This window comes from Saccopteryx bilineata, chromosome 3, assembly GCF_036850765.1.
Source record: "Saccopteryx bilineata isolate mSacBil1 chromosome 3, mSacBil1_pri_phased_curated, whole genome shotgun sequence".
In the NCBI taxonomy this organism is placed as follows: domain Eukaryota; kingdom Metazoa; phylum Chordata; class Mammalia; order Chiroptera; family Emballonuridae; genus Saccopteryx; species Saccopteryx bilineata.
The window spans coordinates 63,818,520-63,845,996 of NC_089492.1; the positions used below are offsets into that span (position 1 = coordinate 63,818,520).

General features: G+C 41.6%; 2 protein-coding genes across 9 annotated transcripts in view; one reads left to right on the forward strand and one right to left on the reverse strand.

Moving 5' to 3' along the window:
• Positions 1 to 4,441, forward strand: part of MTFR1 (mitochondrial fission regulator 1) — a 74,043-nt gene extending 69,602 nt beyond the window's left edge. For both annotated transcript variants that reach the window (XM_066266223.1, XM_066266224.1), the window contains 3 exons: positions 1,120 to 1,369; positions 1,689 to 1,857; positions 2,936 to 4,441. In XM_066266223.1, coding sequence (XP_066122320.1) covers positions 1,120 to 1,369; positions 1,689 to 1,857; positions 2,936 to 3,004 — 488 coding nt within the window. In that variant the 3' untranslated portion in view covers positions 3,005 to 4,441. The remainder of the gene's footprint in view (positions 1 to 1,119; positions 1,370 to 1,688; positions 1,858 to 2,935) is intronic.
• Positions 4,442 to 7,842: 3,401 nt separating this feature from the next.
• PDE7A (phosphodiesterase 7A) overlaps positions 7,843 to 27,477 on the reverse strand; it is a 110,333-nt gene continuing 90,698 nt past the window's right edge. For 3 of the 7 annotated variants that reach the window (XM_066266229.1, XM_066266226.1, XM_066266227.1), the window contains exons 6-13: positions 27,151 to 27,246; positions 24,004 to 24,104; positions 20,601 to 20,732; positions 20,346 to 20,437; positions 18,260 to 18,404; positions 17,224 to 17,320; positions 16,491 to 16,571; positions 10,487 to 12,263 (exon numbers count right to left, since the gene is read on the reverse strand). In XM_066266229.1, the coding sequence (XP_066122326.1) occupies positions 12,055 to 12,263; positions 16,491 to 16,571; positions 17,224 to 17,320; positions 18,260 to 18,404; positions 20,346 to 20,437; positions 20,601 to 20,732; positions 24,004 to 24,104; positions 27,151 to 27,246 (953 nt within the window). In that variant the 3' untranslated portion in view covers positions 10,487 to 12,054. Of the gene's footprint in view, positions 8,165 to 9,318; positions 9,460 to 10,486; positions 12,264 to 16,490; positions 16,572 to 17,219; positions 17,321 to 18,259; positions 18,405 to 20,345; positions 20,438 to 20,600; positions 20,733 to 24,003; positions 24,105 to 27,150; positions 27,247 to 27,477 lie in introns of those variants that run through there. The other 4 variants (XR_010730234.1, XR_010730235.1, XM_066266228.1 and 1 more) reach the window with 4 other exon arrangements.

Below are 27,477 nucleotides of genomic sequence, written 5' to 3' on the forward strand. Positions count from 1 at the left end.
CTCTTTTGACTAGGAAGTACCATAAATAGTGACATAACTGGGGGATTTATGGCCGGTGTTCTGTTTGTAATCTAAATCCTTGAGTAAAACTTTGACATCCCCTAATCAGTGTAGTTCACCCACAGAAAACTCTCTAACCTCTGGTTATGCAGAGAGATGAATTTTTAGGTCCTTATTTAGTTAAGCTTTTGCTCTGGAAATTAAGTATAGCATTTTTTTCTTCCAGAAATTTGTTCAATAAATCTAAACCTTTTCTTTCAATGCAGGCATATAATTCAAAAAAGAAATTACTTTTAATTTTTATTCATTAATTTTTAGAGAGAGAGAAACATGAATTTGTTGTTCCTAATTTATGGATTCATTGGTTGACTCTTGTATGTGCCCTGACTGGAGACTGAACCCGTAATCTTGGTGTATTGGGTGGGATAAGGCTCTAACCAACTGAGCTACCTGGCCAGGGCATATAAAATCATTTTTATGACTAATTTTATACTTAAACCACAAATTTACCCAATAGTTTTTCAAAGTTATATACTAAATTATCTAACTGTATATAATGAAGATACCGTATTTCCTCATGTATAAGATGCTCTCATGTATAAGACGCAACCTTTGGAGCCCCCCAAAAGCATTATTGAACTCAAGTTTTATTCATTATAAAATTCATACTACTACTCAACAAGCATGAAAAAGCAGGAAATGCAGGTAAAAACTACAGCCACTGTATAAGATGCACCCAGTTTTTAGACACCAAATTTTTTGAAAAGGGGTGTGTCTTATACATGGGGTAGTACGGTAGTTATTTATGCAGTACAGACTATATTTTATCTAAAGGTCATTCCAAACTGTGCCACAGTCAGCCTTGAGCATTTGATACCACAAAAACACTCCTGTTAAGTTAAATGGAATTTTTCCATCTGGAGAGTTTGGGATTAAATGATAGTGACTGAGATTCAGGCATTTAGATTTCAACCGAGTAACTGAAACTTTCTTTCTGCTTACATAACTGAGATTCTTTTTAAGGATACTGTTTTCAGGTATACAGAAGTCCTTAACATGATTAAAAGTTTTTGCCTGTTACCATCGGGATTAAAACTGATTTTCCCCTTATTTCTGCAGGTGTTTTAGATTCTACCACATCTGTTAACACAGCGCCACCCCCTGTCCCGCCACCACCCCCTCCCCCGCCCCTCCCCCCACTGGCGCTCCACCCAAGTGCATCTGCTCTGGATCTGATCAGAGCGAGAAGGGAGAGAAAAGCCAGTGCCGGGGAGGTGCTGGAGCAGCACAGCCCGAGGAAACCTGACGTGCCAAACATGCTTGAGATCCTTAAGGACATGAACAGGGTGAAACTTCGGTCAGTAAAGAGGTGAGGGTCCATTTCCTTTCCTTCTCACCATGAACAATTCCAAGTTTCTTATTTATAGAAGATGGGCCCTGGTGGCTTCTACACACAGTGAACTAAGTAGTTAGCAAAATAAACACTTTCAGATTATTTTTTTTTCTCCCATTGCATTTAAAGCCCTTTCATGTGAAGTCTTCTTTGTCAGTAAAGCTATGTGTGTACCCACTGTGGTTGTGACCAGGCTTCTGGAGAAGGGTGGCTCTTCAGCAGGCACACGGAGCTCTTCCTGGAGGGAGGACAACATACTCCAATTGTTCCCTTGGTTTCTGCTCACTTTTCTAAGGTCAGAACAAGATATGAAGCCTAAACCTGTGGATGCTACTGACCCAGCTGCCCTCATAGCAGAGGCTCTGAAAAAGAAATTTGCTTACCGGTACCGCAGTGATAGCCAAGGCGAGGCTGAAAAGGGACTTCCAAAGTCTGCATCAGAGGCCACCTCAGAAACGGTGCTGGTGAGTACAAGGCCAGCTTCCTTTCCCAGTGCAGCGTGGTGGTGCACACCACTGCTGAGCACCTCTGCTGTAGGAGGCAGGCAGCTCTGTCCTCTGCAAGATTCAGGTAGTCCTCACATACAAGCAGATTGCTTACGGAAGAGCATAGAGGAGGAAGCAAGAGTTAACCCCTGGTGTATACTACTTGATATCGCCCATGGTAGTTTTTTCATGCTGTGTTTTATTTATATTTAAGCATAATGAAGTCAAATTTATTATTATTGGACCTGGCTGGTGGCTCAGTGGTAGAGCTTCAATCTAATGTGTGGATGTCCCCAGTTCAATTCCTAGTCAAGGAACACAGGAGAGGTGACCATCTGCTTCTCCTTCTTCCCCTCCCACATCCACTAGTTTGATTGGTGCCAGCATGCCCCAGGTGCTGAGGATAGCTCCACTGGAATGCATCAGCCTCAAGTGCTAACTAAAAATAGCTCCATACTTGAGCATCAGCCACAGACTAGGTTGCCAGGTGGATCCTGGTCAGAGTGCATGCCTCACTGTTTCCCCTCCTTTCACCTAAAAAAAATTATAATTTTCTATTTTAGAACTATATGTTCTGATATAGAAATTCAAAGTAAAGAAAGATCATTTTCTCTTAGGGCACCCTGTGAAAGTCTTCTGAGCAGGGTGAGTTCTGTACTGGCCTTGCAGACATGCGCCATGTCACAGGTGGAGACAGGAGCTTCCCTGGAATCTGTTCTGTTCCTAACGCATACACTCCCTCTATTCAAGTTACTGGCATGGGAGGCTACGTGCCCATCTACTCCAGAGAGACAGATAGCTTACAAATTCTATCATCTTTGAAACTCTTTAGACATTGAAAGGGAAACTGTGGTACTTCTTTTACTCAGAGAAGTAGTTGGACTAAGCTAGGTCTTGCTAAGGTGATCACAGTTTTCTAGGAAGCAATGTGGCTAATATATGGGTGCTTGGTTTTCATATATACCAGCCCTCTGATCCATGACTGGGAAGGGGCATGTCATTACTGTTAATATGAACCAATATCTATCTTTATACCTTTTGTTTCTTTCTTTTCTAGTTTGGGCCACACATGTTGAAGTCTACAGGAAAAATGAAGGCCTTAATTGAAAATGTTTCAAATTCCTAATAGACAAGGACCTGAGAAAGACACATTGGTTTGTTAGGTCTGTTTGCCTAAGTAGACACATCAATGCTGTATTTAGTAAATACCTGAAGTTTATGTAAGTAGTCTCCTTTTAAATCAGCTAGAGGAATAAGCAGTAGCAAAAGCACTCTAAGTCTGTGTTTGTTGTATCAGAAGGCAGTTCTGAAGTTTTCCAGAACATACTTACTTTCTGATATAACATGTTCCAGTTTTGAAAAAAATAATATAGATTTCAAAAGGAAGAATGGACATTTGTAGATGGGCATTCTCAACACTAATTTATCTGTGTAAATGCTCTATGTGCATATACTTGGATATGAAGAAGTCTATAAAATGGTGAGGGTGCTGTCATGTTTTCAGCAAGTATTTTCTACTCAGTGACTGACAGAAGAGCTGGCCTAGCAGTTTGATGGAATGAAGTATTTGAGATTGGAATCTTCTTACCTCAAACCGAACTTTAAGATTTTCTCTCACATTTTCTTAGAGATGGGAGTTGAGTAGGAGCTGGGTAATGCTCACTAAAATTTCATGATGCTGTCCTTTAAAAAGGGAAGTCCAGTCTGAGGAAGAAAATGCAGTTTTCAAATAAGGAGGAATCAAAGTATTGAATTAAATCTTTTTAAGTAAAAACCAGAATGTACCATCTTTCTCTGTTTAATAAATGGCATCATAAAAGGGACTTGTTGCTAAGTTAACACTGTTGGAAATTGTCAGTATGATGGAGTTTAAAATTTTAATTATTGGTCAAAATAGTACCTTTAAAATGAAACACTGAATAGGTGAAAAGATTTCCTCCATGGAGTTCATCATTGGTCAGAATGTGTCTGCAGAATTGCGTTATGCGACACAAACATGAGCTGCTGTTAGAAAGTGCAGAGCTGCCTTTTCGTCCCGGGCGTCTCATGAATTGCTTTAAGTGGTCATTTTCATTTGTAAATACTATACTTGATAAGTCCTCATAATTATCTTTATTTGTTAAACTTAGCTAAGTTAATAATAAGGAGGACTTGCAGCCAGAACCTCCTACCATGAGTCAACAGTTGTATTATTTAAGTCTAATTTTAAAAAGTTTTATTTCCTCTGAGGGGTGGGGCATAAGTAGTAGATAGACCTTAACTTTTAAGTTATTGAAAACGTGCAATATTCTAGGTGTTAGCAAATATGAGTTGAGGTAATTTACACAATTTGGTTATCCAGCTTAAATCTGAACTGTGGCTTATTTTACACATGTTGACGTGCATTGTTTGTTTTATATGGTTTAAAAATTCTGCCTTTAAAATTCAGAAAGTTCACCTGACATATACATATTGTGATCTCCTAAAAAATTTACATTTGTGTCTATTGAATTTTGGCCAGTGCGCCAGTAGAAGGAAGTTACTGTTTTGGAATAAAGCAAACTTATTTTCCTTGGACCATAAAGCGCCTCTCTCTCTCTCTCTCTTCTCTCTCTCTCTCTCTATATATACACACACACACACACACACACATATATATATATATATATTTTTACAATGGGTAAGATTCTTTTATATTGTACATGTAGCTTCTTAAAGAGTAATTTGTTTTCTACATTTTTCAAGTCAAAATGTCTATTCCTCAAAAGAAGTCATGTTGTGTCAGTCACCTTTCCCTTAGAAGGATTTCAGCACTAACTCAGAAGGGCAGTCCGTGGATGATTTGCCTCAGTGTTCACGCCTGTCACCTACTGCTAGGATTGGTGACACCTGTCTTCCTCCATACTCATCTCATTCAGTTTCTGCTTCTCGCTTCCCAACACAATACCTGAAGTGAAAGATCTTGAGTAGTTTAACTGCATTTTATAGTTAAGGATTAAAAAGTTAAGTAACTTATATAATGTTTTGTCTACTCTGATTCTAACTAATCCAGGGGCTCGCTATACACAGGTAATGTGAGTCAGAACACGAGATTTGGAGTTGTGCGTGGACCATGTATGTGATCCTGGCAAGTCTCACCTCTATTTAAAACAGCAATAATGCTCAGCTCAAAAATATTGTTGAAGATGAAATGAAATAATGATTTTGAACGCATTCTACGAATAGGAGAGTAAGAACTAAGTTATATCATTTTATATGAGGTCACTGTAGTTTCCACTACACTTAATTTCTCCTGTGATAATGTGGTTGGGTCCCTGGTACCATCACAGGCTTGGGGTGGAGCAGCAGAACTCAGTCTTTAGTTCTGGTTGTCTCCCCACTCAGGGTCTCTTCTGTGGAAGAATCCTGCCCTCTTGCTGTATTAAGAATTGTTATGAGTAAGTGGTAAAGAAGACAACACCGGGTAATAACTACCAAAAACAAATACTTGAGGAAAATCATCCATCTGGTAACTTACCCAAAAACAGATGTTCTCTCTGGGTCAGAATCTGGCCGATGAAGTTTAAACTTGCAGGAGTTAACCCAATAGTTAGCTCTGGGATTGTCAGGCAGAACAACACGAGGTTTAATGAAGTATCAGTTATGTCTGTTGTCACAACATTTCTCATGAGCTTTCAGCCATTTCTGAGTCCTTTCCCCTTCTCATCCTAGAGTCAACATTCTTCTGAGCTACCCCACTGAACCATTTCTTTAAAATGTTTAGATTTTCCATGTAAACCTTGTAAGCAGGCTTTTTTAAAAAAAATAATTTTGTTTATTCATTCTTTTAGAGAGGATGGGGAGGGAGAGAGAGAAGGGAGGAAGGAAGCATCAACTCTGATATGTGCCTTGACCAGGCAAGCCCGGGGTTTTGAACCGGCGACCTCAGCGTTCCAGGTGGACGTGCCACCACAGGCTAGGCAAGCAGGTTAGTTCTTTGTTGGTACTAGTGCGGTCACTTGACAACAGACAAGATAATAAAAATAGGATGGCTAATAAGGATCCAGAAATCATGTATGTTTCTCTCTAAGACTTTCTTCCTTAATCCACTTCAGATGTGCTAGATACCTTCATGTTCTACAGCTGGAGCTTTCCAAACTTTTCTCTTCCGTAGATTCTCCAGCCTCTTTTAAAGGTCACGGAGAGCTCCTTCTATCAGGTCAGAGTGGAACAGGAGTGTAATTCGGACCATCTCAGAAGGGTGAATAAGATGACCCAGATAGCATCTCCCATTTCACCCCAATCAACTGTGGCTGTTTAGAGGGCATAGCTGGAGAAGCCTTAATGTGGGAGAAGGGCCAAACTCTTCGTAACAGGATTTTTACTGGAGGTATGAAAAGTCTGCTGTTTCTGTTGCCTAATGGCCATCCCTATTCATTGGCCAGTCATGCTTTTTCTCAAAGGCTGAAAATGAGTGAGAGCTAGACTCTGGCTGGGATGTCTTCTGAAATGTTTGTGTCACCAACACAGCAGGGGAGTACATGAGCCTAATCTTGGGGGTCAGGCTGTATACTCCCTCCTTCACCCAACTTGACAGCAAACTGCCCAGCACCGGAACCTCTGCCTTCCCTGCAGCAAGGGAGTGCAGACTGGTCAGTGACCAAGGACACAGCCTTGTTAAGCTGGTCCAATCAGTCTCCCTCAGGAATCTGGACAGGGAACCTGGACAGGGAGGGGCAGTTGGTAACTGGAGCTCAAATAAGTGCAATTGAGCAGTTCATACAAGACAGATTATGAGAAAATGAATCAGGTTGTTGATTCAGCCCTTATGTGTTAATACGTTATTTTACTTTTAAGAAATGCATTTTACAGGTTAGGAAGCCACTCAAAAGATTAGGTAACTTGCTCAAGGACCCACAGCTAATAAGTGACAGAAGACCCAAACCCAGGTCTGTCTAGCTGTAGAGATGCTTTTTAAAAAATTTTTTTTTATTTACTCATTTTAGAGAGGAGAGAGAGAGAGAGACGGGGGAGGAGCTGGAAGCATCAACTCCCATATGTGCCTTGACCAGGCAAGCCCAGGGTTTCGAACCAGTGACCTCAGCATTTCCAGGTCGACGCTTTATCCACTGCACCACCACAGGTCAGGCCCTGTAGAGATGCTTTTTAAAACACACAGTGTTATGCTGCCTTTCTAAGCAGAAAGTGCAGGGAGAGGAGCAAAGAGCAGCACGTGTGGGAGACATAAGCAGAAGTAGCAAAAAGTCGCATCTCAGAATGATCGGACCACAGACTCTGCTTCCAGCAGCCCTCGGCGGTCTCCAATACCATGGCCATGCGTCATCGTGCTAAAGCCCGCAGGTATCTCCCAGGTTAGCAAAAAGCTAACCCCGTATCTTGTGATGATTCTTAGATAAAAACTCAAAAGTGGTGGAGGGGGTGGAGTGCAGCCCCCACATATGGCCCAGGGAAGGGAGGGGCAGAAGAGTCTTGGTGCCTGGAACCCTGGCTCCCTCCCCTGACTGCAGCAGAGCCCAGTAGCAGCAGCAGAGATGCACCTATGGCTTCTGACCCTGTAACAGTGCTGTGGTCTCACAGCCTTCCCTGCCCCATTCACCATATCCTTTCACCACGGAAGGCACAAGTAGCACAGATTGAAAAAAAACAACTTGTGCTATATACAGCACATTTACTGAAAAATAGAACAAAGACTTCTAAGTATCATTCTGAAATAGGAAGGGTACTCACTACTTCAAACACACAGTCGACACATCAGTGAACACCCAAGGTAACCCGGTAACAAAATGATGGTTCTTCAGAAATCAAATTCAAAGTCATGGGAGACTGATCTAAATGACAGAGCATTCAAAATCACAATGAGAAAACTCAGTGAGACCCAAGAAAACTCAGAAAGGCAATTTCAATGAACTCGGGAATAAAATTAATGAACAGGAGTACTTTACCAAAGAGATTAAAACAATAAAGAACCAAACTCCGGAGCTTAAGAAGTCAATATATGAGATGAAGAAGGCATTAGAAAGCACTGAAAATAAAACTATGGAAGAGAAGTAATGAATTAAATCATTCATTCTAAACACCCCAACACCTTGCGTTCATTTTGTACAATGTTGAAACCTGCAATATTGAGTTACAAACACTCCACACCATTTTGTCACCCAAACATTTTGAGAACAGACCATGTTTTGAAATTTTTAATACCTTTATTGCATCCAGCGCAGTACTCTGCACACAACAGGAACTCAGATATTGCTTACCACATAACTTCAGCATAAACAGACTAGTTTCAGTATAATTTCTCTTATGATAACTAAAAGGAAAACACATAATTAAAACACCAAGTTACTTCTTCAACAACCATTTACTGATGGCTCAATTTATGCTAGCCCTATGCTGAGCATGAGAGACGAGCTGCAGGAAACCTGTATCCGTCCCTGTGTCCATGTCTGTTCCCTCCCACCCTGCACCAGTCAGCTCACCCCTAGTATGGTCATTCCCCCATGACCTCTGGAGCCTTCCAAAAGGTATGCGTTGTCTGCAGATCCTTAGCAAGCAAGGAACGGCTCAGACTGTTGTACGTTATCTGTAGAACCTTATGCTTCAAATGTATGCTGACACTATGGCATTTAGTACGCACGTTTATTTTAAAAGTTACTGAATGCATAGCAGCTACCAGTCATATTTTCCCAAACAGGGGATACTGATTGGGAGGGGATTTAAACAAAACATTTATACATTTTAAAAGTTCAAGTGAAAACATTGTAAACCTCTGATGTGAAAGTTTAAGAAAATTGAAAGCTTTGAGAGCCAAGAAAGCATTTCGGAAAAAGAGGCTATTACAGGATCTTCAAAGAATTACTAGCACCTCTAAATCTGTACGTCAGTTATAAATATATCTCCCAGGTTTGCAAAGGACATAAAATATTTACTTATTTTATAGAGAATCATTATGAACCATCACATTTACAGAGTACAAATACCAGGAACCAGATTCCTTTTCATTAAGCTAAGGCTTGCCAAAATTTCCAAGGGTTTTCTCAACAACTAAAGAGCTGGGCCTAGAGCCCATGCTCAACAATTCTTTGATGTCTCCTGTTTTATCTTTAAATTTCTGATTCTAGATTGAACTGTTTCCTCAAATTTTTCTAGAAAATTGACATTCAAGGAATATGTCATTTTAAAAGCAGAGCTACAGAGAGTGATTCCCACATATACGTAACAAAATAGTTCAAGGGGTTTAGAATATAGATTAGACAGGAAATGGGAGCAACACTGAGGAGTCTCCCCCTGAGAATGGAAATAAGACAGTCCTTTGACTATCAGTAAGAAACAATGGATCAGAGCAAAAGCAATCAGACACAGGCAGATGGAGCCCAGGCCAATGCAAACAAGACAAAGCTGAAGGTACTGACAAAGCTACTGGAAGTGCCAATCAGAAGTTGCTGTGGAGAAGCAGCTACCCACAGAGAACGTCCAGCATGGTCCACGGGAAGAGGTATGGCTCACAGGGAGATGGGTGCATGAGGCAGCTTGCTTCCCCTGCTCAGAATCCATGCTCACCAAGTAAATGGCTGATCACACACAATCTGGCTTCCCAAGATCTGCCTAAAGGGAGAGAATTATTGTTATATTTCCCATTGTAAATTTAAATATTAACACTAAAAACATCAGTCACTGTGAGCTTTGTTAATGTGTGTTTGCTATGAGATAGATTGTCCAGGTACTGACACACTAGGTCTATAAAGCCTGTAAAGATCTTTATCAGACTCTGGATGCATCCAATTTGCCAAGGTGGCCAGCTGACTTTCCTCAGGAATACTCAGCTCTGCTAACGTCAGACTGCTGTACCCACACTGTCCAATACGGTGGCCACTAGCCACCTGGATATTGGACATTTGAAATGTGGCTAGTACGAATTCAGATGCACTGTAAGTGTAAAATATGTAACACATTTCAAAGACTGTGCCAATAATTAAACATCCTGATTGCTTTTTATAATGACTATATACTGAAATGATAAAGTATGTATATATATACACACACACACATACATAAATATATATGTATGTGGAATAAATGATATTTTTCCTTTTTTAAGTGTGGCTACTAGTAAACTGAAAATCACTTATGTGGCTCATATATTTCTATTGGATGTCACTCTTCTACGTCAATGGCAACATGTTTGATTTTAAAGTCTACACTGCATGCCTTCCAATGAATCGGACTTCGGAAGATACAGAAGAGGTCCAATGGTACTTTTCTCACATTGATATCAATCAAGTAGAATTAATTGGCCATTTCTAAAGTACTTTAAAAAGGCCAATACAAGTAGTACTGTAGCACTTGCAAGAGGTCCTAAGTCTTATGCAATTTCCAACTGTGGGAACAAAAGCCTGTGGGGTCAAGAGGCCCAGGCTCAAAGCTGACCTCTGAGCCAACTACACGAAACCAGGGCCTCAGCCTGCTCACCGGCGAGGTGCAGAGCACCCCACAGGGTTGTGCCTACACCCACCTCTGCCTGAATAATATCTGATGAGTGAGGGCTACAGCCAAGAAGCTACCTAGTATTTCCTAATAATTTAGCATTATGACTTCCAAAGGATTAATTATAAGGTAAATATCAAAGATAAAAATGTGAAAAGATAGGTTTTTATTTATCAAAAGTTAACAGCAACAGGCACATATTAAAATGAGTATGGCAAAGCCTTTTACAAATGGCTTTACACTCAAGCTTTCTCCCAAGAAAATGGCTGTTGCAACAAGCTGTAAACAATTAATAAACAGTCTTTTACAGTAACAAGAGAAATACAATTGAACTAAAAGAAAGCACTGGTTTCTCTTAAAACTAGATTACAGTTGTGCTTACTATACATAAAACAATTTAAAACAAATTACAAAAGTGGAATGTTTTAAGTTTAAAATTAGTCCTTAGATTTTGCCCTAGAAAACATCTGTTCACATCAAGAGGCCCATCAAAGGGTACTATTTCATTAAAGGGGGGGGGACAAAAAACAATGCACTTTTTTCAAATCAAAACAAGAAATTTGGTCACTTAGCTTTGTGCATAGTTTAAGGCAACTGGAGCATCTGTTACAGCTTACCTGCCTTTCCCTCCCCCAAGTGTGGCTGCTCATTATGTCACATTCTAAAATAATAAATAAGAGCTTACATGTCCGATCCTTTCTCACATGGATAAATAGAACACATGCACAGTCAGACATGCACCACATGCTCACAACACACATCCATCCATTCACACACAACATACCTCACTTACTGCAGCGAAAGGGACTTTACACTTCCCCATCCCACTTTATTTCAGATTGGCAAATACCCTGAGCTGATTATGGTGTTTTAAACATTCCACCTTTTCTTGCATGTGCAGGTCAAGTGTACAGTAGTGAAAACAACATGCAATGTCTTCACTGCAGAATCATAATACAGCTAGGACATTGTTCTTCCCTCCCGCCCCAAATTAAAAACTAACAGTTAAAAATACTGCACTGCCAAACAGCACTGGAGGGAAAGCTTGGCGGTACTCTATGATAATGCACAGTTTCCAGTGCAAAAAATAAAACTATAGCAAATGGGAGGCTTTGGTGGCATCCAAAGAAGACAAAGGCAAACCAGGGGGAAGGAGCTGCAGTTTAAAGTTTGATCTTAAAATTCTTAGTGGTTCCTTCACAATTATGCTCCAAGGCAAGTTTAGAACCAGTATTTCAGAGTTGATTTGTAAACATCAAGTCTTGCCAGAGGCAGCAGAGGCTGGGCACTTCACATTTCCGTTTTCTCAGAGAGAACTTAGTGGAAGGTATAGATACGCAAGGTTGCATCGGACTGGTTAAATTCCAAGAGATTTCTGCCGAAAGATTCAGTTCAAGTTTCATGGGTTGAATAAATGCTTTGAGAAACAACGTGGCACACCGCAGAACTTCCTTTGTTACTCTGTCAGGATTACCTCCCGCCGGGCTTGGCAGATTCAAGGTTTCATGTGAGAGCCAAATCCATATTGCTGTATGTTCAAGTCTTATAATTAAAAAGTGGGTTCAAATGCTCTCACAGAGGAAATCTTGGGCATAAATAATGCTGGCACCATTCACTTGGAAACCCTGACAGTAGGGAGTAGGTTCTCTCACCTCAAGCCCCCATTTCACATTTCTAAAAACCTCCAGCAGGCAGTCTGTCGTACTGACTCTAAGGTTATGATAACCGATTTTCCTGAGGTAATAACTGTGAGTTCAACTCTTCGAATGTGGCTTCAGTGTCCTCACTGCTGGACTGTTCTCTCTGCAGTCCTTTCCAGCTGGCTTTATTCAGCCCCACATGTCCGAGCATTGTCTGGGATAGCCTGGTATTGGAAAACCGGGCCCATTCTGTGAATAAAGGCTCCACTAGGTAAGTCATAAAACCTTAAGGAAATAAGAGAAAAAAGGTATCAACACATGTTCTGAAACTTGATTTTCAAAATGTCTCAAGTCCTATTCCAATATTACCTAAACCTTAAGTTTTCAAAAGATTCTAATGTGAGTAAATTTACACACATCTTCTCTGATGAATCTATTTCTTAAGTAACTTGAAAGTGAACCAACAAACATATCAAAGTCTCTTCTGATGACTGCTCTCAGCTGCACAACCATGTCCTGTTTGAGTGGCCCTGTCACCTCTAAGGGTAACAGGACAGAACACAATTTGAGGGAAACTTCCAATGAGACAGCTGGAGGCTAAAAGGGGGTTTACTCCAGGACTGGGGACCAGGCTTGAACTAAAGGGGACCTAGGGGTGATTTTCCTCTTTATACCCTAGGGCAGTGGTCCCCAACCTTTTTTGGGCCACAGACCAGTTTAATGCGAGAAAATATTTTCACGGACCGGCCTTTAGGGTGGGACAGATAACTAACTGTATCACGTGACCGAGACAAGTGTCAAGAGTGACGGATGTAACAGAGGGAATCTGGTCATTTTTTAAAAATAAAACATTGTTCAGACTTAAATATAAATAAAACGGAAATAACGTAAGTTATTTATTCTTTCTCTGCGGACCAATACCAAATGGCCCAAGGACCGGTACCCGTCTGCGTCCCGGGGGTTAGGGACCACTGCCCTAAGGGATGGTAATCTTCACACCTGGTTATGATTATAATATGCCATTTTACTTAACTCAGAATTTATAAGCCAAAACTCCTGACAAAAATTATGAGTCTAGCCCTGGCCGGTTGGCTCAGCGGTAGAGCGTCGGCCTGGCGTGCGGGGGACCCGGGTTCGATTCCCAGCCAGGGCACATAGGAGAAGCGCCCATTTGCTTCTCCACCCCCGCCCCCTCCTTCCTCTCTGTCTCTCTCTTCCCCTCCCGCAACCAAGGCTCCATTGGAGCAAGGATGGCCCGGGCGCTGGGGATGGCTCCTTGGCCTCTGCCCCAGGAGCTAGAGTGGCTCTGGTCTCGGCAGAGCATCGCCCCCTGGTGGGCAGAGCATCGCCCCTGGTGGGCGTGCCGGGTGGATCCCGGTCGGGCACATGCGGGAGTCTGTCTGACTGTCTCTCCCCGTTTCCAGCTTCAGAAAAATACAAAAAAAAAAAAAAAAAAAAAATTATGAGTCTAAAAAGAACAGAGATTAGTTAAATACAATTATTAAGCCCTGAACAGTGGCAAAGTGGATAGTGTCATTCTGGAGTGCTGAGGTTGCTGGCTCGAGCCCCAGTCACCACACATATGAGAAGCAATTAATGGCACAACTAAGTAGAAAGAGTTGATGCTTCTTTCTCCCTCCCTCCCCCTTCTCTCTCTTAAAAAAAAAAAAAGAACATCAAAAGTATACCAGGGTCCTACTTTATAAGTAACTCATATAGTGATCTACCTTAGTTCACAGTCAGAAAAGGCAAAGGAGTACTTTCAGGACTGTTCACATCTTTCTCCAGCACTCGTGCACGTGTTAGATAATACCCAGAGTACATAACACAGGGTGAAACAAAGCCAAGAAAATACCTTACCAAAGAAATCCTACATGTTAGGGGAAATAAATAACATTATCTTCCTAACTTTTGATCTGTGAGGGACCAGGAAAATGTACATTCAATTCTATCACTGCTTGTGTAAACCAGTTTTTAAATTTTCTTCATCTCCAAAACCTTTTCTTTACAGCAAAAGACCATGTTGACCACAGACTACACAAGTTCTGTTCAGCCAACAAATCTCACAGAAATTAAAGCAGTCAGCACCCACTGCTTTTAATTAGAAAAGTCATATATGATCTGATGGTTAAATTTTTTTTAAGTATACAAATTATGAAATCTGAAATAGACAGGATATTAGAAATAAGGCTTTCTCTCATTTTTTCCACCCCCCCACATTAGCTGAGGACCTACTATGTGCAAGCAGTGTTCTAGGGTGGCTGGGGATAGGGCAGTGACTAAAGCAGAGGAGAGACAAACAGAAAAATGTCACCACAGCGTCAAGCACAGCGGCGTTTTGGCAGCCAACCTCACACCAACGTCAGGCTGACCAGCCACCCGAAGCTCTGTTCTTTCTAGGCACCACAGCCGAGGCATGAGCTGGAATTCTGAGCCCAAATGCAGAACCTCGTCATCACAGGTTTTATGCAACTCACCTTACTTGATTCTCGCTCCTTGTTCCAAATGGTTGAGCTCTCTATCCTGCCCCTAACATCTAACAAATTAACTATCACTTTAGGCTCTATGTTAAACTAAAGTTTCTTTTAGATCTTAAGTACCTGATAGAAAGGATCGGCCGGGGCTGTGGACACAGCATGCAGCACCCTCAGAGGGTGGCCTCCGTGCACCGAGCCGCGCTAGCACAGGCACTCTCGCTGGGCTCCACAGCTCCCACCACCCATCAAGTTCCTTGATCTTACCCGTACATGGTACTCTTATTTAATGAAACTAGTATTCCTCCCAAAGAAGGAAATTGTATTAATCACACATGACTTTTACTTACTAACTCTGCTGGCTTCAAGTAATCACTGCTGAGCACAGAATTTACTCAGCAGCCACAATGGTTCACCCTCAAATAGAATCTTTTCAGTCCCCATTTTATCTGATTTGACACCAGAGAGATCAACACTTGTTAACTTTTGAGGTGAAATCTGAAAGCAAGAACACTAGCAGGACTTGTCTCTAGAGTGGTTGTGAGGAGTCAGTACGTGTCAGCTATCATCACTGACCTTTCCCTGTCCCTCTGATAATCCATTCTAGCACTTTCCAACACCAACAAGACCTATGGACTGTGATGCATAGTTTAAGGCACAGAACTTCTTTTCTTTTTTAAATATTGCAATTTTAAAAAAACTTCATTTGCAAGCTCTCCCATTAATCTAGGGAGTTTTGCTCAGGCTTCCGAAGATATCTAAAGAAGCTCGAGTGAGTTTACTGCCCGTCTACCTAGCTTCAACTCATTTCTGCCTGGATTCTACCTGTCTTCTATTGAAGAGCAGTCTACTTGAGAATCAGGGCAGAGCAGATCTATGTCCTGTCTTATCTTCCTGCGAACTGCCCAGCTTTCCGGGCCAGGCTGGGCTCCGGGACAGCCCCATCCCTGAACCACATGCAGGTCTGGGCCCCACTCCTCCAGCCCCCTTCGTCCTCCCCCCCTCATCCCTCCAAAATCAGGTGTCATGCCCACTGTCTTCCATGTTAGGACCCTTGGCAGTTACAATACGAATTGCATTTCTGAGCCCACAGCACAAGCCACACGCTATTACGTGTGGCTTCTCACGCTATTACGCCACAACGTTGTGCTACCTTCTGAATTTCCAGAAACTATCTTTCTGAAGTTCCACTATGTTCACTCTCCTTCTCAAAGGCCCTACTTAACATCAGCTACCAACACTACAACCATCCCTGGACACTGTGCTGAGTTACCCATAGTCGCTGCTTCACCCCCACCCCACCCCCGCCGGCCAACCCTCATCAACAAGCTGCGTGACCTTCAATCACAGCAACTGCACTGCTTTCTCTTCTGGTCGCAACTCACTCAACACGCAGTTCTGAGCGCCTGCGGCTGCAGGGGCAATACTGGCCTCAGGGACACAGCACTAAGGCCAAGGAGGACCTGAGAGCTGTGACAGATACACCAACTGGGAAGGGACTGATGCCTGGACAGAGTAGAAGGTGGCTTCTGGGGGGCAGGACAGAAAAAAGCAGTCTGTCAGGCCCAGGAGCATGGACCCGGGGAACCCCGATGGGCCCAGTGCTCTGGGTAAATGAGAAGTTGTTGTGGGGGAGACTGAGGGAACAATCTGAGGCTAGATTGCAAGATGCGGAATAACTACATGAACCAAGCAGCGGTGATAAAGGGTCAGCAGCGGCACGGCGGTCACCACTGCACGCTAACATGGCAGTCCCAGAATTATGCAAAAAAGCTTCTACACGACAAATAATGTATTCTCTCAGTTTTAGAAAACAAAGTTATTGTGCCATGCTCTGCAAAAATTATGCTTTTTATAACCTAAAGTCAGATGAGAGTAAGTTATAAGAGCCAAAAGAGCAAAAACAGAGAAATGAAAATTTAAAAAATAGAAATGAGCATAATCTTAGTATTTTATATTTCAGCTGTATATCTCCTTTTCTTGACAAGGTTACAATCAGTGGTGTTTTTCTAACCAGGTGATATCTACATATAGTTACCGATCTGGATGTTGGCAATAGATTCAGTCTGACGATCACAAAGTGGACTCACAGCCAACTGATACTTTTTTTCTATATCTCCTAGAAGTTAAAAAAAAGAAAATTATTAATGTGGAACATACCTTTGGGTTAAGTACATATAGTATAACTGAAATCTTCATCTTACTGGTACACTCCTTAGAAAAAGGTAACATACTGAGTCCGCATGCGAGGACAGCCTCTAATTGGTTCTATACGTTACTCACACACAGAAAAGGCTGCCTAGCTGACATTCTACTTTCAAAGGAGGAGGTGAAAACTACTAGGTGTTTTACCTCAAGACTGTAATTCTGTCACTGTTTTAATTTAAATCTTAGATTTCTAAAAGGAAGGTGCATGAAATGAAGATCCTTGATTCCCGGATTTAAATCACAGAACTGTATGTGTTCAGAGGGCTGTGATCTCCACACAGGACAAGGAGCAGGACGGCCAGGGCAAGCTTTCTATTCAACCTGCTCTATATCCATCCATAAATGCATGCATACACATTTGACGATGTCAAGAAAACGGTTAATTTTCAAAATGGAGGCTCATTATTGGTTATATGTACATCTACTATAAATTCTCCACTGTAAAATTGATACTTAAAAAGATTAAGTATCTACCCTCTAGGACTCCTATAAAGGTCCAAGTTATTTTATCCACATGATGCTAAAAAAATGAACAGATTAATTAGCGTGATGCTAGCACTTGCCTTGATGGAAGAACTCCTCTGTTACTTTCTCACTCCACTGCTTGCTTAATTCCCAGGTCCGACAGGGGTTACAAATATCAGCACATTTCAAAGCCATCTAGCAAGCAAAATATTAAAACTGTGTTAAGAAAAAAGTAAAATTTCAATTGTACTAAGTTTAAATCTACTCTAATAATGGTAAAAGAGCACCTTTAAAAAAATGAAAATATTACAACAGAAAATTCACTTTTTATATTAATTTTATGATTCTATTAGCTCTACCAATCATTTCTGTAGAAATGTTCCATGACTGTGAACCTAATTATATAGTACAGCACAAGGTCTGGATCAACATAAAGCTACAAATATAGTAAATAATCTAATTCCCTAGCATTTTTTTAGACATGAGAACTTATTAAAATAAAATGCTATTAGTTGATGGTACTCTAATCTTGCAAAAATTGTTTTGTTGGCCCTGGCCGGTTGGCTCAGTGGTAGAGCGTCAGCCTGGCGTGCAGGAGTCCCAGGTTCGATTCCCGGCCAGGGCACACAGGAGAAGTGCCCATCTGCTTCTCCACCCCTCCCCCTCTCCTTCCTCTCTGTCTCTCTCTTCCCCTCCCACAGCCAAGGCTCCACTGGAGCAAAGTTTGCCCGGGGGGCACTGAGGATGGCTCTGTGGCCTCTGCCTCAGGCGCTACAATGGCTCTGATTGCGGCAGAGCGACGCCCCAAGATAGGCAGAGCATCGCCCCCTGGTGGACATGCTGGGTGGATCCCGGTCGGGCGCATGCGGGAGTCTGTCTGACTGCCTCCCCGTTTCCAGCTTCGGAAAAATACAAAAAAAAAAAAAAAATTCTGTTAACAATCTCAAGTTTGAACAATAATGCAAAAGCAATGGTGCTCTCCTCGGGAGTGGGCTCTCCCTCTGGGAAGGAGAACCCCACAGCCTTCTCTCAAGATTTAACCACTCGTAACACTACACTAGAGTATTACATTTTTATTCAAATAGTCATGTGATTTACCCTAGAAATAGAATCTTCCCAAGCTCTTTTTTTTACCTGTAAAACCAAATGCCTATGCCTGGCATCTTCTAGGCATAAGTCACCTCTATCCAAATGGGACCTAAACAACGACAGATACTCGTTTTGGCGACTGATGTCTGTGGCTAGTATCAAAGCACCTATCTGAGTCTCCATTTGTTTCCTGGAATTAGAACAATATAAAGAGAAATATAAGACTTTCAATTAAGCAGTTACTTCTTGATTTTTTTCCCCTTAAACTTAACATTCAGAAAGCTTTATACAGCCCTAAGGTATTCTAACTGCCATTCAATTTTAACCTTTGAGAAAAAATGATGCTTTTAAAAAGAAAAAAAAAAAGAATAACACTACCAAAATAAAACTAAAACCAAGAGAATTTATAGAAAAATACCAATATGCAAACATTCCAAAAACAGTGCCTTTATTTTTCCAGCCAAGGTGGAATTATTTGCCTTAAAACAAACAAACATAAGATTGGTATATTTTTTGAGAAAATTCTTTGCTGGGATGTGCTGAGGGTAGACAACTTTGGTTTCTTTTTTGGTGCCTGAGATCTTAAAGGCAGAAGGAAGTTTCAAATGGAGGAAAAAGAGCCCATTCAACAACTGACTCTTATCGACATTTTGACTAAGATGCCTGATTAAATCCTGATGAAATTCCGCCAAATGGTTTAAGAAAGTTTAGATTCAACTATATGTGAACAGTTGTATGTTATATAGCTGTATACATATATTCAAAAATCAAACAATTATCTAAATGACTACCAAAATTTTCTGGAAGGTAAAAGGTAACGTGTTAATATAAATAAAGAATACATGATTAAAAAAAACTGTCAAGTCAAATAACAAGAGAAATAAACTTAAAAAAAATTCCTGCCTTTTGCTTCAATGGGCCATAGTAAACATTATCTTTTATATAAAGTCAGTAAAAAGCTATCAATAGATTAAAAGGCCCACATTCTGAATATTACAGAAAAAAACCCCATGGAAACAAAAGAATGCTGTTGTGTAGTACTCGTTTTCAGTTTTTACTTGTATTAAATCTGAGAATTCAGCAGGATTAATCACCAAATGCAAAGCATGATAAAAAGATGATTTCTGTATACAAACACCATATGGTTTAAGCAATTTTTATATTTGTACTCAGCAAAAAACAATTTTACTTACCAGAAGTATTGTCATAACTCCAAATGGTATCCACGAATAAAGATTTTTAAAAATAAAAAATAAAGTCGGCTTTTTTCTTACAGTCATTACACAAAACACTTAAGTTTTTAAATCATGAAAGGGAAAAAGGAAAGCATGATAGTAACTTAAACTTTAATTCCCAAACATATTTTTATGCCACATCTTCCTTCTGGAACTACTTGGTTTCTAGAATATTTACATGGTTTTCTCAAGTGCATCTTCTCTCTGCGAGGCATTTGTTATTAAAAGCTTTTGTTTATCGATAGGGACATGAGGTTTTATTAACAACCGCCATCATACTGGGCTCAGTCATATGAATGCTTTTTATTAAGCTTTTAAATGGCCCGCTTAACATTAAATGACCTATTCTAAGAATTGTGTTTCCTGTTCTTTCTGCTCCTTCTTCTGTCCCACAGCTACGGGAGTGAAACTCCAGAACCGTGCCATTGAGGGTATAAAGCATTCTGTTTACTTCTTACTAGTTTTGAAGTTTCCTAAAAATAGATTTTTAATGAATCTATTCATTGTACAGAATGTCTACTTTCTATCCAATTTATACATATAACTTAAGGTTTTATTTAAATTAGCATACAATGGAAATATAGAATAGTATCTGTATAAATAAGCAGTAATCTGTGACTGAGCTATAGTGTGTTTGGAGTGAATTTTATACTAATCAAATCTATGTGATAATTTTCATAGTAATTCACTACAAATATACTAATTATACTATAGAATAGGTTTAAGGTACTAAATTTTTAATATAAATTTGTAAAATAATTTACCCATTAAATTTTAAAAAACCTGAAAATTGTGGAACACCTGAACATAATGTAATTTTTAAAACTTTATGAAATTGTTTTGCCAACTTAATTTTCATAGTTCACAGCAACTGAATTTGTCTGAATGCAGCCTACCTGCTCTCTAATGGCATGTGCGAGAATAAGCCAGATTCTCTCAATAACCCCACTGCAGATCGCCAGTGGTGATTTTCCAGCACTGAGGTATTCTATAAAAAGAAACAGCATATCTGAGTTATTTAAAGAATTGTTTAGGAGTAATATTAATCTGGTTAAAATTCTATCAGAGAATTTGTTAGACATACTTCTTCAAACATGAAACATTTTCATGAATGCAAGACTATAAAATATTGATGATAAAACTATACTAACCTTGTATAAAGTTGCCAAGTAATGGTTAGTTTTAATAAGGAAAGGCTGATTAACACCTGGATGGTCCAGATCATGAGTGGCAGCTGCAATCAAGCTCAGCAAGACGTCCCAAGGAGTTACAGAATTGGCAAGCTAAAGATGACAAAATAATTAATTAGACATACCTGAAATCAACTCTGTACTATTAAATAGTTTCAAATTAGCCCCAAATGGCAGTGTTAGCAGTGCTCTCCCTTTCCTATTCATTAAGGCCACCAAAGTGCCTGTGGGGTGCTGGCTTCATCACGACACAGGTTGGGCAGATATGACAGTGCGCCTGCCCACATGGGCTTTACGGAGCTTGTCCTTACACTGTTTCCTTGTAAGCAAGAGTAATTAAAATGGCAGTTAAGTATAAACCATCTTTTTGTAAAAGAATGGTTTTAATACAATAAATACAGGTTAGTGTATTTTTATTACCATAGCCATTACCAAACAGAGAAAAACCTCTGAGCTTTTAAAACATTTTTTTTTTCTTTTTTTTCATTTTTCTGAAGCTGGAAACAGGGAGAGACAGTCAGACAGCCTCCCGCATGCGCCCGACCGGGATCCACCCGGCATGCCCACCAGGGGCGACGCTCTGCCCACCAGGGGGCGATGCTCTGCCCCTCCGGGGGGTCGCTCTGCCGCGACCAGAGCCACTCTAGCGCCTGGGGCAGAGGCCAAGGAGCCATCCCCAGCGCCCGGGCCATCTCTGCTCCAATGGAGCCTTGGCTGCGGAAGGGGAAGAGAGAGACAGAGAGGAAAGCGCAGCGGAGGGGTGGAGAAGCAAATGGGCGCTTCTCCTGTGTGCCCTGGCCGGAATCGAACCCGGGTCCTCCGAAAACATTTTTTTATTTTAAGAACCCAACATAAGATTTACGCTCTTCACAGATTTTTAAGGGTGCGATACAGTAGAAGACCTGTGAGTGAGGACACTTATTTATCAAATTGTTTACTGAATTTTAATTAAGAATCTAAAATGCAAGAGGTCCTAATGTGTAAGGAGGCTACTGAGTAATTGTGGAGCAGAAACCTGTGTCATGTCTTGTAACAATACCCTCTCCCAATAGATTCAGAACAGCACACACAATGTATTCATATTAGAAAAAGCAATCTCCTAAACTAACAATTATACTTTATTCCCAATAATTACTACTAATCTTACTTGATACAATTAAATGACCATAGCAAAAGTTTCTTACCTGACATTTTCAATGATAAAAAATGATCACCTTCCTAAAGATATCTGCTTTTCACGAGTCATTTTTCATTACCTGGCCAGCTTCTTCTCATCTTCTAAGGCCCATCTCCACTGAGCACCCCCACTCCTTGTTCTCTGCCTGCAGCCCCTCCCCCAGCGATGTCTGGTTGGTGTTCCTACAGCACTTCACATGTCCAGCCATAATAAAAGTTAGCAGAACATACTTTTATTTAGGTAACAATAGGTCACTGCTCTCTAAATTTTATGATCCTAGCAGTTAACAAAATTTGGGCAGCCATCACCAAGATCAATACACTTACTTATAGATTATGATATGGAACACATAAGCACATTATAAAACAAAGCCAAAACCTGAAAATTTAAAAACTGAGATAAATTTCAATTCAAATTTTAATATTTTCTTTCTTTGCCAGAATGAATCTTTTTCTTTTCACTTTTTTTTTTGACAGAGACAGAGAGAGGGACAGATAGGAACAGACAGACAGGAAAGGAGAAAGAAGAGAAGCATCAGTTCTTTGTGCGGCTCCTTAGTTGTTCACTGATTGATTTCTCGTATGTGCCTTGATGGTGGGGGGCTACAGCAGAGTGAGTGCCCCCTTGCTCAAGCCAGTGATTTTGGGCTCAAGCCAGTGACCTTGAGCTTCAAGCCAGTGTGACCTTTGGGCTCAAGCCAGAAACCATGGGATCATGTCTATGATCCCACACTCAAGCCAGCGACCCTGCGCTCAAGCCAGCGACCTTAGAGTTTTGAACCTGGGTCCTCCATGTCCCAGTTCAACGCTCTATCCATTGTGCCACTGCCTGGTCAGGCTAGAAGAAATCTTTTTCTATACCTTGTGTCAAGCTGATCTCAGTCTGCGGAAAAAAAGATCACCAAGGGCTTGAATCCTGTGGATAACTGGGAACTGTAAGCTTTTTGAAGACAGAATATTTACAATTTACTTTTGTGTTGCCTATAACTGGCATACGGTAAGTTCAATGAATGGGGAGAAGTAGGTGAAGAAAATTATTTCCTCTTCAAATCTGTGAAAGCATTTAAAAAATACAGGTTTTTAAACCACTGCTTACCAATCAAGAGGAACAGAAGGCACACTATACAAGCATCCAGCACATAAAGCAACCTCCCCTCTCCAATACCGAAATGTGGGACATGGCTGTGGATTGCTTATGAACAAGTAACTTATTAAGTAATATGCGAAAGTGTTATATTCTTGTGAAACTAAAAGAGAGGACAAGTGACAGAAGAACAGACATGTACCACCCTGGAAGAATCAAATTAGACTAAAAACAATGTAGGATAACATGTGACATCAAACAATCTCAGGAAGATTAAAGAGTAAATCATTACAAATAGAAACATGAAAAGAAACAAATGAATTTTTAAAAATTCTGTGAAGGGAAAGTAAGTCCTAAGTTTTATTTCTCTCCTATATTTCAGACTCTTACCCAACTCCAGTCTATTAGACAGATACCCATTTGGATCCTGCACAAAAACATTTAACTGCAAGTATTCAAAATGAAGTCACTATCTCTATCAGCCCTACCCCCAAAAACTTGCTCCTTTTCCTGCTTCTCTCACCAGACTTCCACCTTCTACTCAACTGCCCAAGGCAGTCTTCCCCGACTCCTCTCCCTGCTTCCTTCCCGCAAATGCACGGGGACACCAAATCCCAAGAGATCTTACAAATCATCCACATCTTTCCTTCCCCAAAACTGTGCCCTGCTGAGGCCACCATGCTCTTTCAAGAAGCATTGAGCTGGCTCCTGACCAGTGCTCGTGTTCCTACTCTTCTCTGCTCGGTCTTTACACAGAGCCAGCACAGTCTTCCCTTCCGTGCTCCCTATTTGCTCACCAAGCAGACCGGTCTGTCCCTGCCCTCAAAGAGCTCCGTCTAAATGCCAAGCACCCTGACAGCGCACATGGTTTCGGGGCAGCTGGCCCGCGCCTGGACTACTCCAGCCGGTCTCAACAATCACCCAGCTCTCACGCTGCTATACTCATGGGTCTAGCCATATTTGGAAACCAGATGCAGCTAGATCTCATTCCTATGAAGGAAACTTCTGATTTTGAGTCAAATCACTAGCTTAGGGAAAAGTATTTGACAGTAAAGCAAAGCAATTTTCTCAGGATTTTCACCTGCTGTCAATGCCAGCACTTACCTTAGGTTCTGTTAAGTAACAGTGCATGGCCTGAGTCACGTCTGCAGCATGGACTGCATTGTGGTAAGGGTTTTGACTGTGGTAATCTTCTTGAATCATAACTGCAACACAGCAAAGAGAGCCCAATTTAACTGTAAAGGGGAGGCACGTACAAGCACTGAACTGATTGTCACAGCTCTCCATTTACACTTTCCTGTGTCTGTCCGCTAACTGGGATTTCAATTTAGAGACGATAATCACCCTGACCCACATGTGTGCTTAAAAGAATCAAAACCATTGTGACTCCTAACTTGTTTGAAACTTCTAAATGAGAGGGTATTTATGTCAAAATTATAAAATATTTTTTCTTCTTCTCTTTTAAAATATGAATCTATTAAAGTGAGAGAGCAAAAGAGTCTTCCCGTTTAATGAAATCAGAACAACCCTGGCTGGGTGGCTCAGTTGGTTAGAGCATCATCCTGAAGCACAGAGGCTGCCAGTGTGATCCCCGGTCAGGGCACAGAGGGACAGACTCATGTTCCTGCTCTGTCTCTCTCCCTTCTTCTCTCTAAAATCAATTAAATAAACATTAAAAACAAAGAAAGAAAAGTCTTAAAAACAAAACAAAACAGTACAATTTATTCAACAAATATTTATTATGCCAGGCACTACTATATTTTAGATGGTACTAGAAATTCATCAGTGACAAAAATCTTGATGACACTAACACAGTCTATACCTTGGGGTCCATGAAAATGACCCTATGAGTGCGTCATCAGTGAGGTCAATTCTGGATGTGGAATGCCTTTTTCTGTTTGCAGGGATGGATCTCCTGTTAACTCTTTCTTTTTCGCTCCAGTCCATTATGCTCTCATGAACAAGGAGACCAGGATTAGAGGGGGAGCTGTCCGGACCTGCATTATGTTCCCAACAGCATGACCCTCCAAAGCCTAGAGGTCTCCTAGGAAAGCGAGCCAGCCCCGCGGTGGGAACTGCAGTCCATCGGGGAGAGGGGAAGAGGTCTGCAGTTCAGTATTTACTTTGATCCCATTGTTTAAATAAAACAGCTTTGGAAATACTCTTGTAATATCTATTTTTGTATGTGTTCTATAATTTATTAGTACATACAGTATTACAAGCATATAATTTATAAATATATAAATGTTCATTAAAAGTCTCTAAAAAATGCTAGGTCATAAATTTATCTTAGTTTGATATTTAAGAGAAAGAATCCTCATGCTACCAATTTTATCCTAACACACTTCTTTATTCAGTAAAAAACTAACTCTTCTCCTAGCTGAGCAGTCTTAAGTATATATCACCCTACACATTTAAACACATTCATAACAATCTTTTAAGTTTATGTCAAAATAGGAGACCTAAGTGCAATGTGTGCAAACTTTTAAAGTTTGAGCCTTCAAAAATTTAGAAAAGGACAGAGATTGTATCACCTTTGTCAGAAAGCTGAGGCCATGTAAGAGTTGACTATGAAGCAGCCCTGCCCTGTCCCCACACTCACACTTGCCCTGTCCCCACACTCACACTCGCCCTGTCCCCCCCACGCTCACACCTGATGTCCCCACGCTCACACCCAATGTCCCCCCGCCAACACTCGCCCTGTCCCCCCCACTCTCACACCCGCCTATCCCTATGCTCACACCCGATGTCCCCACACTCACACCTGCCTGTCCCCCCGCTCACACTCGCTCTGTCCCCACGCTCACACCCGCCTATCCCCACGCTCACACCTAATGTCCCCACGCTCACACTCGTCCTGTCCCCCCACTCACACTCGCCCTGTCCCCATGCTCACACCCACCTATCCCTACGCTCACACCCTATGTCCCCATGCTCACACTCGCCCTGTCCCCACGCTCACACCTGATGTCCCCACGCTCACACTCGCCCTGTCCCCACGCTCACACCAGATGTCCCCACGCTCACACTCACCCTGTCCCCACGCTCACCCGCCTATCCCCATGCTCACACCCACCTATCCCCACGCTCACACTTGCCCTGTCCCCACGCTCACACCCACCTATCCCCACGCTCACACCCGCCTATCCCCACGCTCACACTCGCCCTGTCCCCATGCTCACACCCACCTATCCCCACGCTCACACCCGCCTATCCCCACGCTCACACCCGCCTATCCCGACGCTCACACCCGCCTATCCCCATGCTCACACCCGATGTCCCCACACTCACACTTGCCCTGTCCCCACGCTCACACCCGCCTATCCCCACGCTCACACCCGATGTCCCCACACTCACACCCGGGGCTCTGAGCCTCTGCTGTGCCCTCACCCACATGCAGCTCATTTCCACCTAACCTGCTCTGGCTGGTTAGGCTTACTGACTCTCTCTTAGAAACTGGTCACTGCTCTTTCAACAAACTTAGCTTATTTTAAAATAAACATTTCTTTCTTTTTCTTTCTTTTTTTTTTGCATTTTTTCTGAAGCTGGAAACAGGGAGAGACAGTCAGACAGACTCCCGCATGCGCCTGACCGGGATCCACCCGGCGAGCCCACCAGGGGCGATGCTCTGCCCACCAGGGGGCGATGCTCTGCCCATCCTGGGTGTCGCCATGTTGCAACCAGAGCCACTCCAGCACCTGAGGCAGAGGCCACAGAGCCATCCCCAGCACCTGGGCCATCTTTCCTCCAATGGAGCCTTGGCTGCAGGAGGGGAAGAGAGAGACAGAGAGGAAGGCACGGCGGAGGGGTGGAGAAGCAAATGGGCACTTCTCCTGTGTGCCCTGGCCGGGAATCGAACCTGGGTCCTCCGCACGCTAGGCCGACGCTCTACCGCTGTTCTTTTTTGTTTTTAATGTGACTCTTATTATGATGCCAAACTCCTCTGCCTTCTTTTAACTTAATAGGAGACCAAGTAGAGTTGAGCCAGATCAGGACATGCATCCCAGCTGAGGTCCCAGCCGAGGCCTGCAGTCACTGTGCAGCTCACTGGCTGTCACCTGCAGGTGCACGGACCAGCCCAGTAGCAGTAGCAGCAGCGACAGCCCCATACACCCAGAGCTAAATAAGTAGGCGTTGTTTTAAGCCACGAAATTTGGAGTGGTTTGTTTTAGAGCATTAGCTAACCAACACCAAAAAATTTTAAGTTCTTATATAAATCTTAGTACTGCTAAATGGGTTAAAATCACTTACCTAAAAATCTACGAAGTTTCATCATATCTAAATGAAAGTACTCAATTAATCCATGAAGACTGAATAAATGAACCGTTAAACTTACTAGACTATTTCCTAAAAAGAAAAAAGAGAAAGAAAGAACAATTAGTAACTAGCATACTTGCGTTGTTTTTCCAAATATGGATTTTAAATATAAATGGAGAGTACTAATTCCTACTTTTTGTCTAAAATTTACATCTTATTAGGCCAGTTATGAACTTCAAATATCACATCATTTTTCCATTATAAGAAAAAAACATTTTTGTTTCATTTTTCCACAACCAAATAACTGAAAGATAAACATTT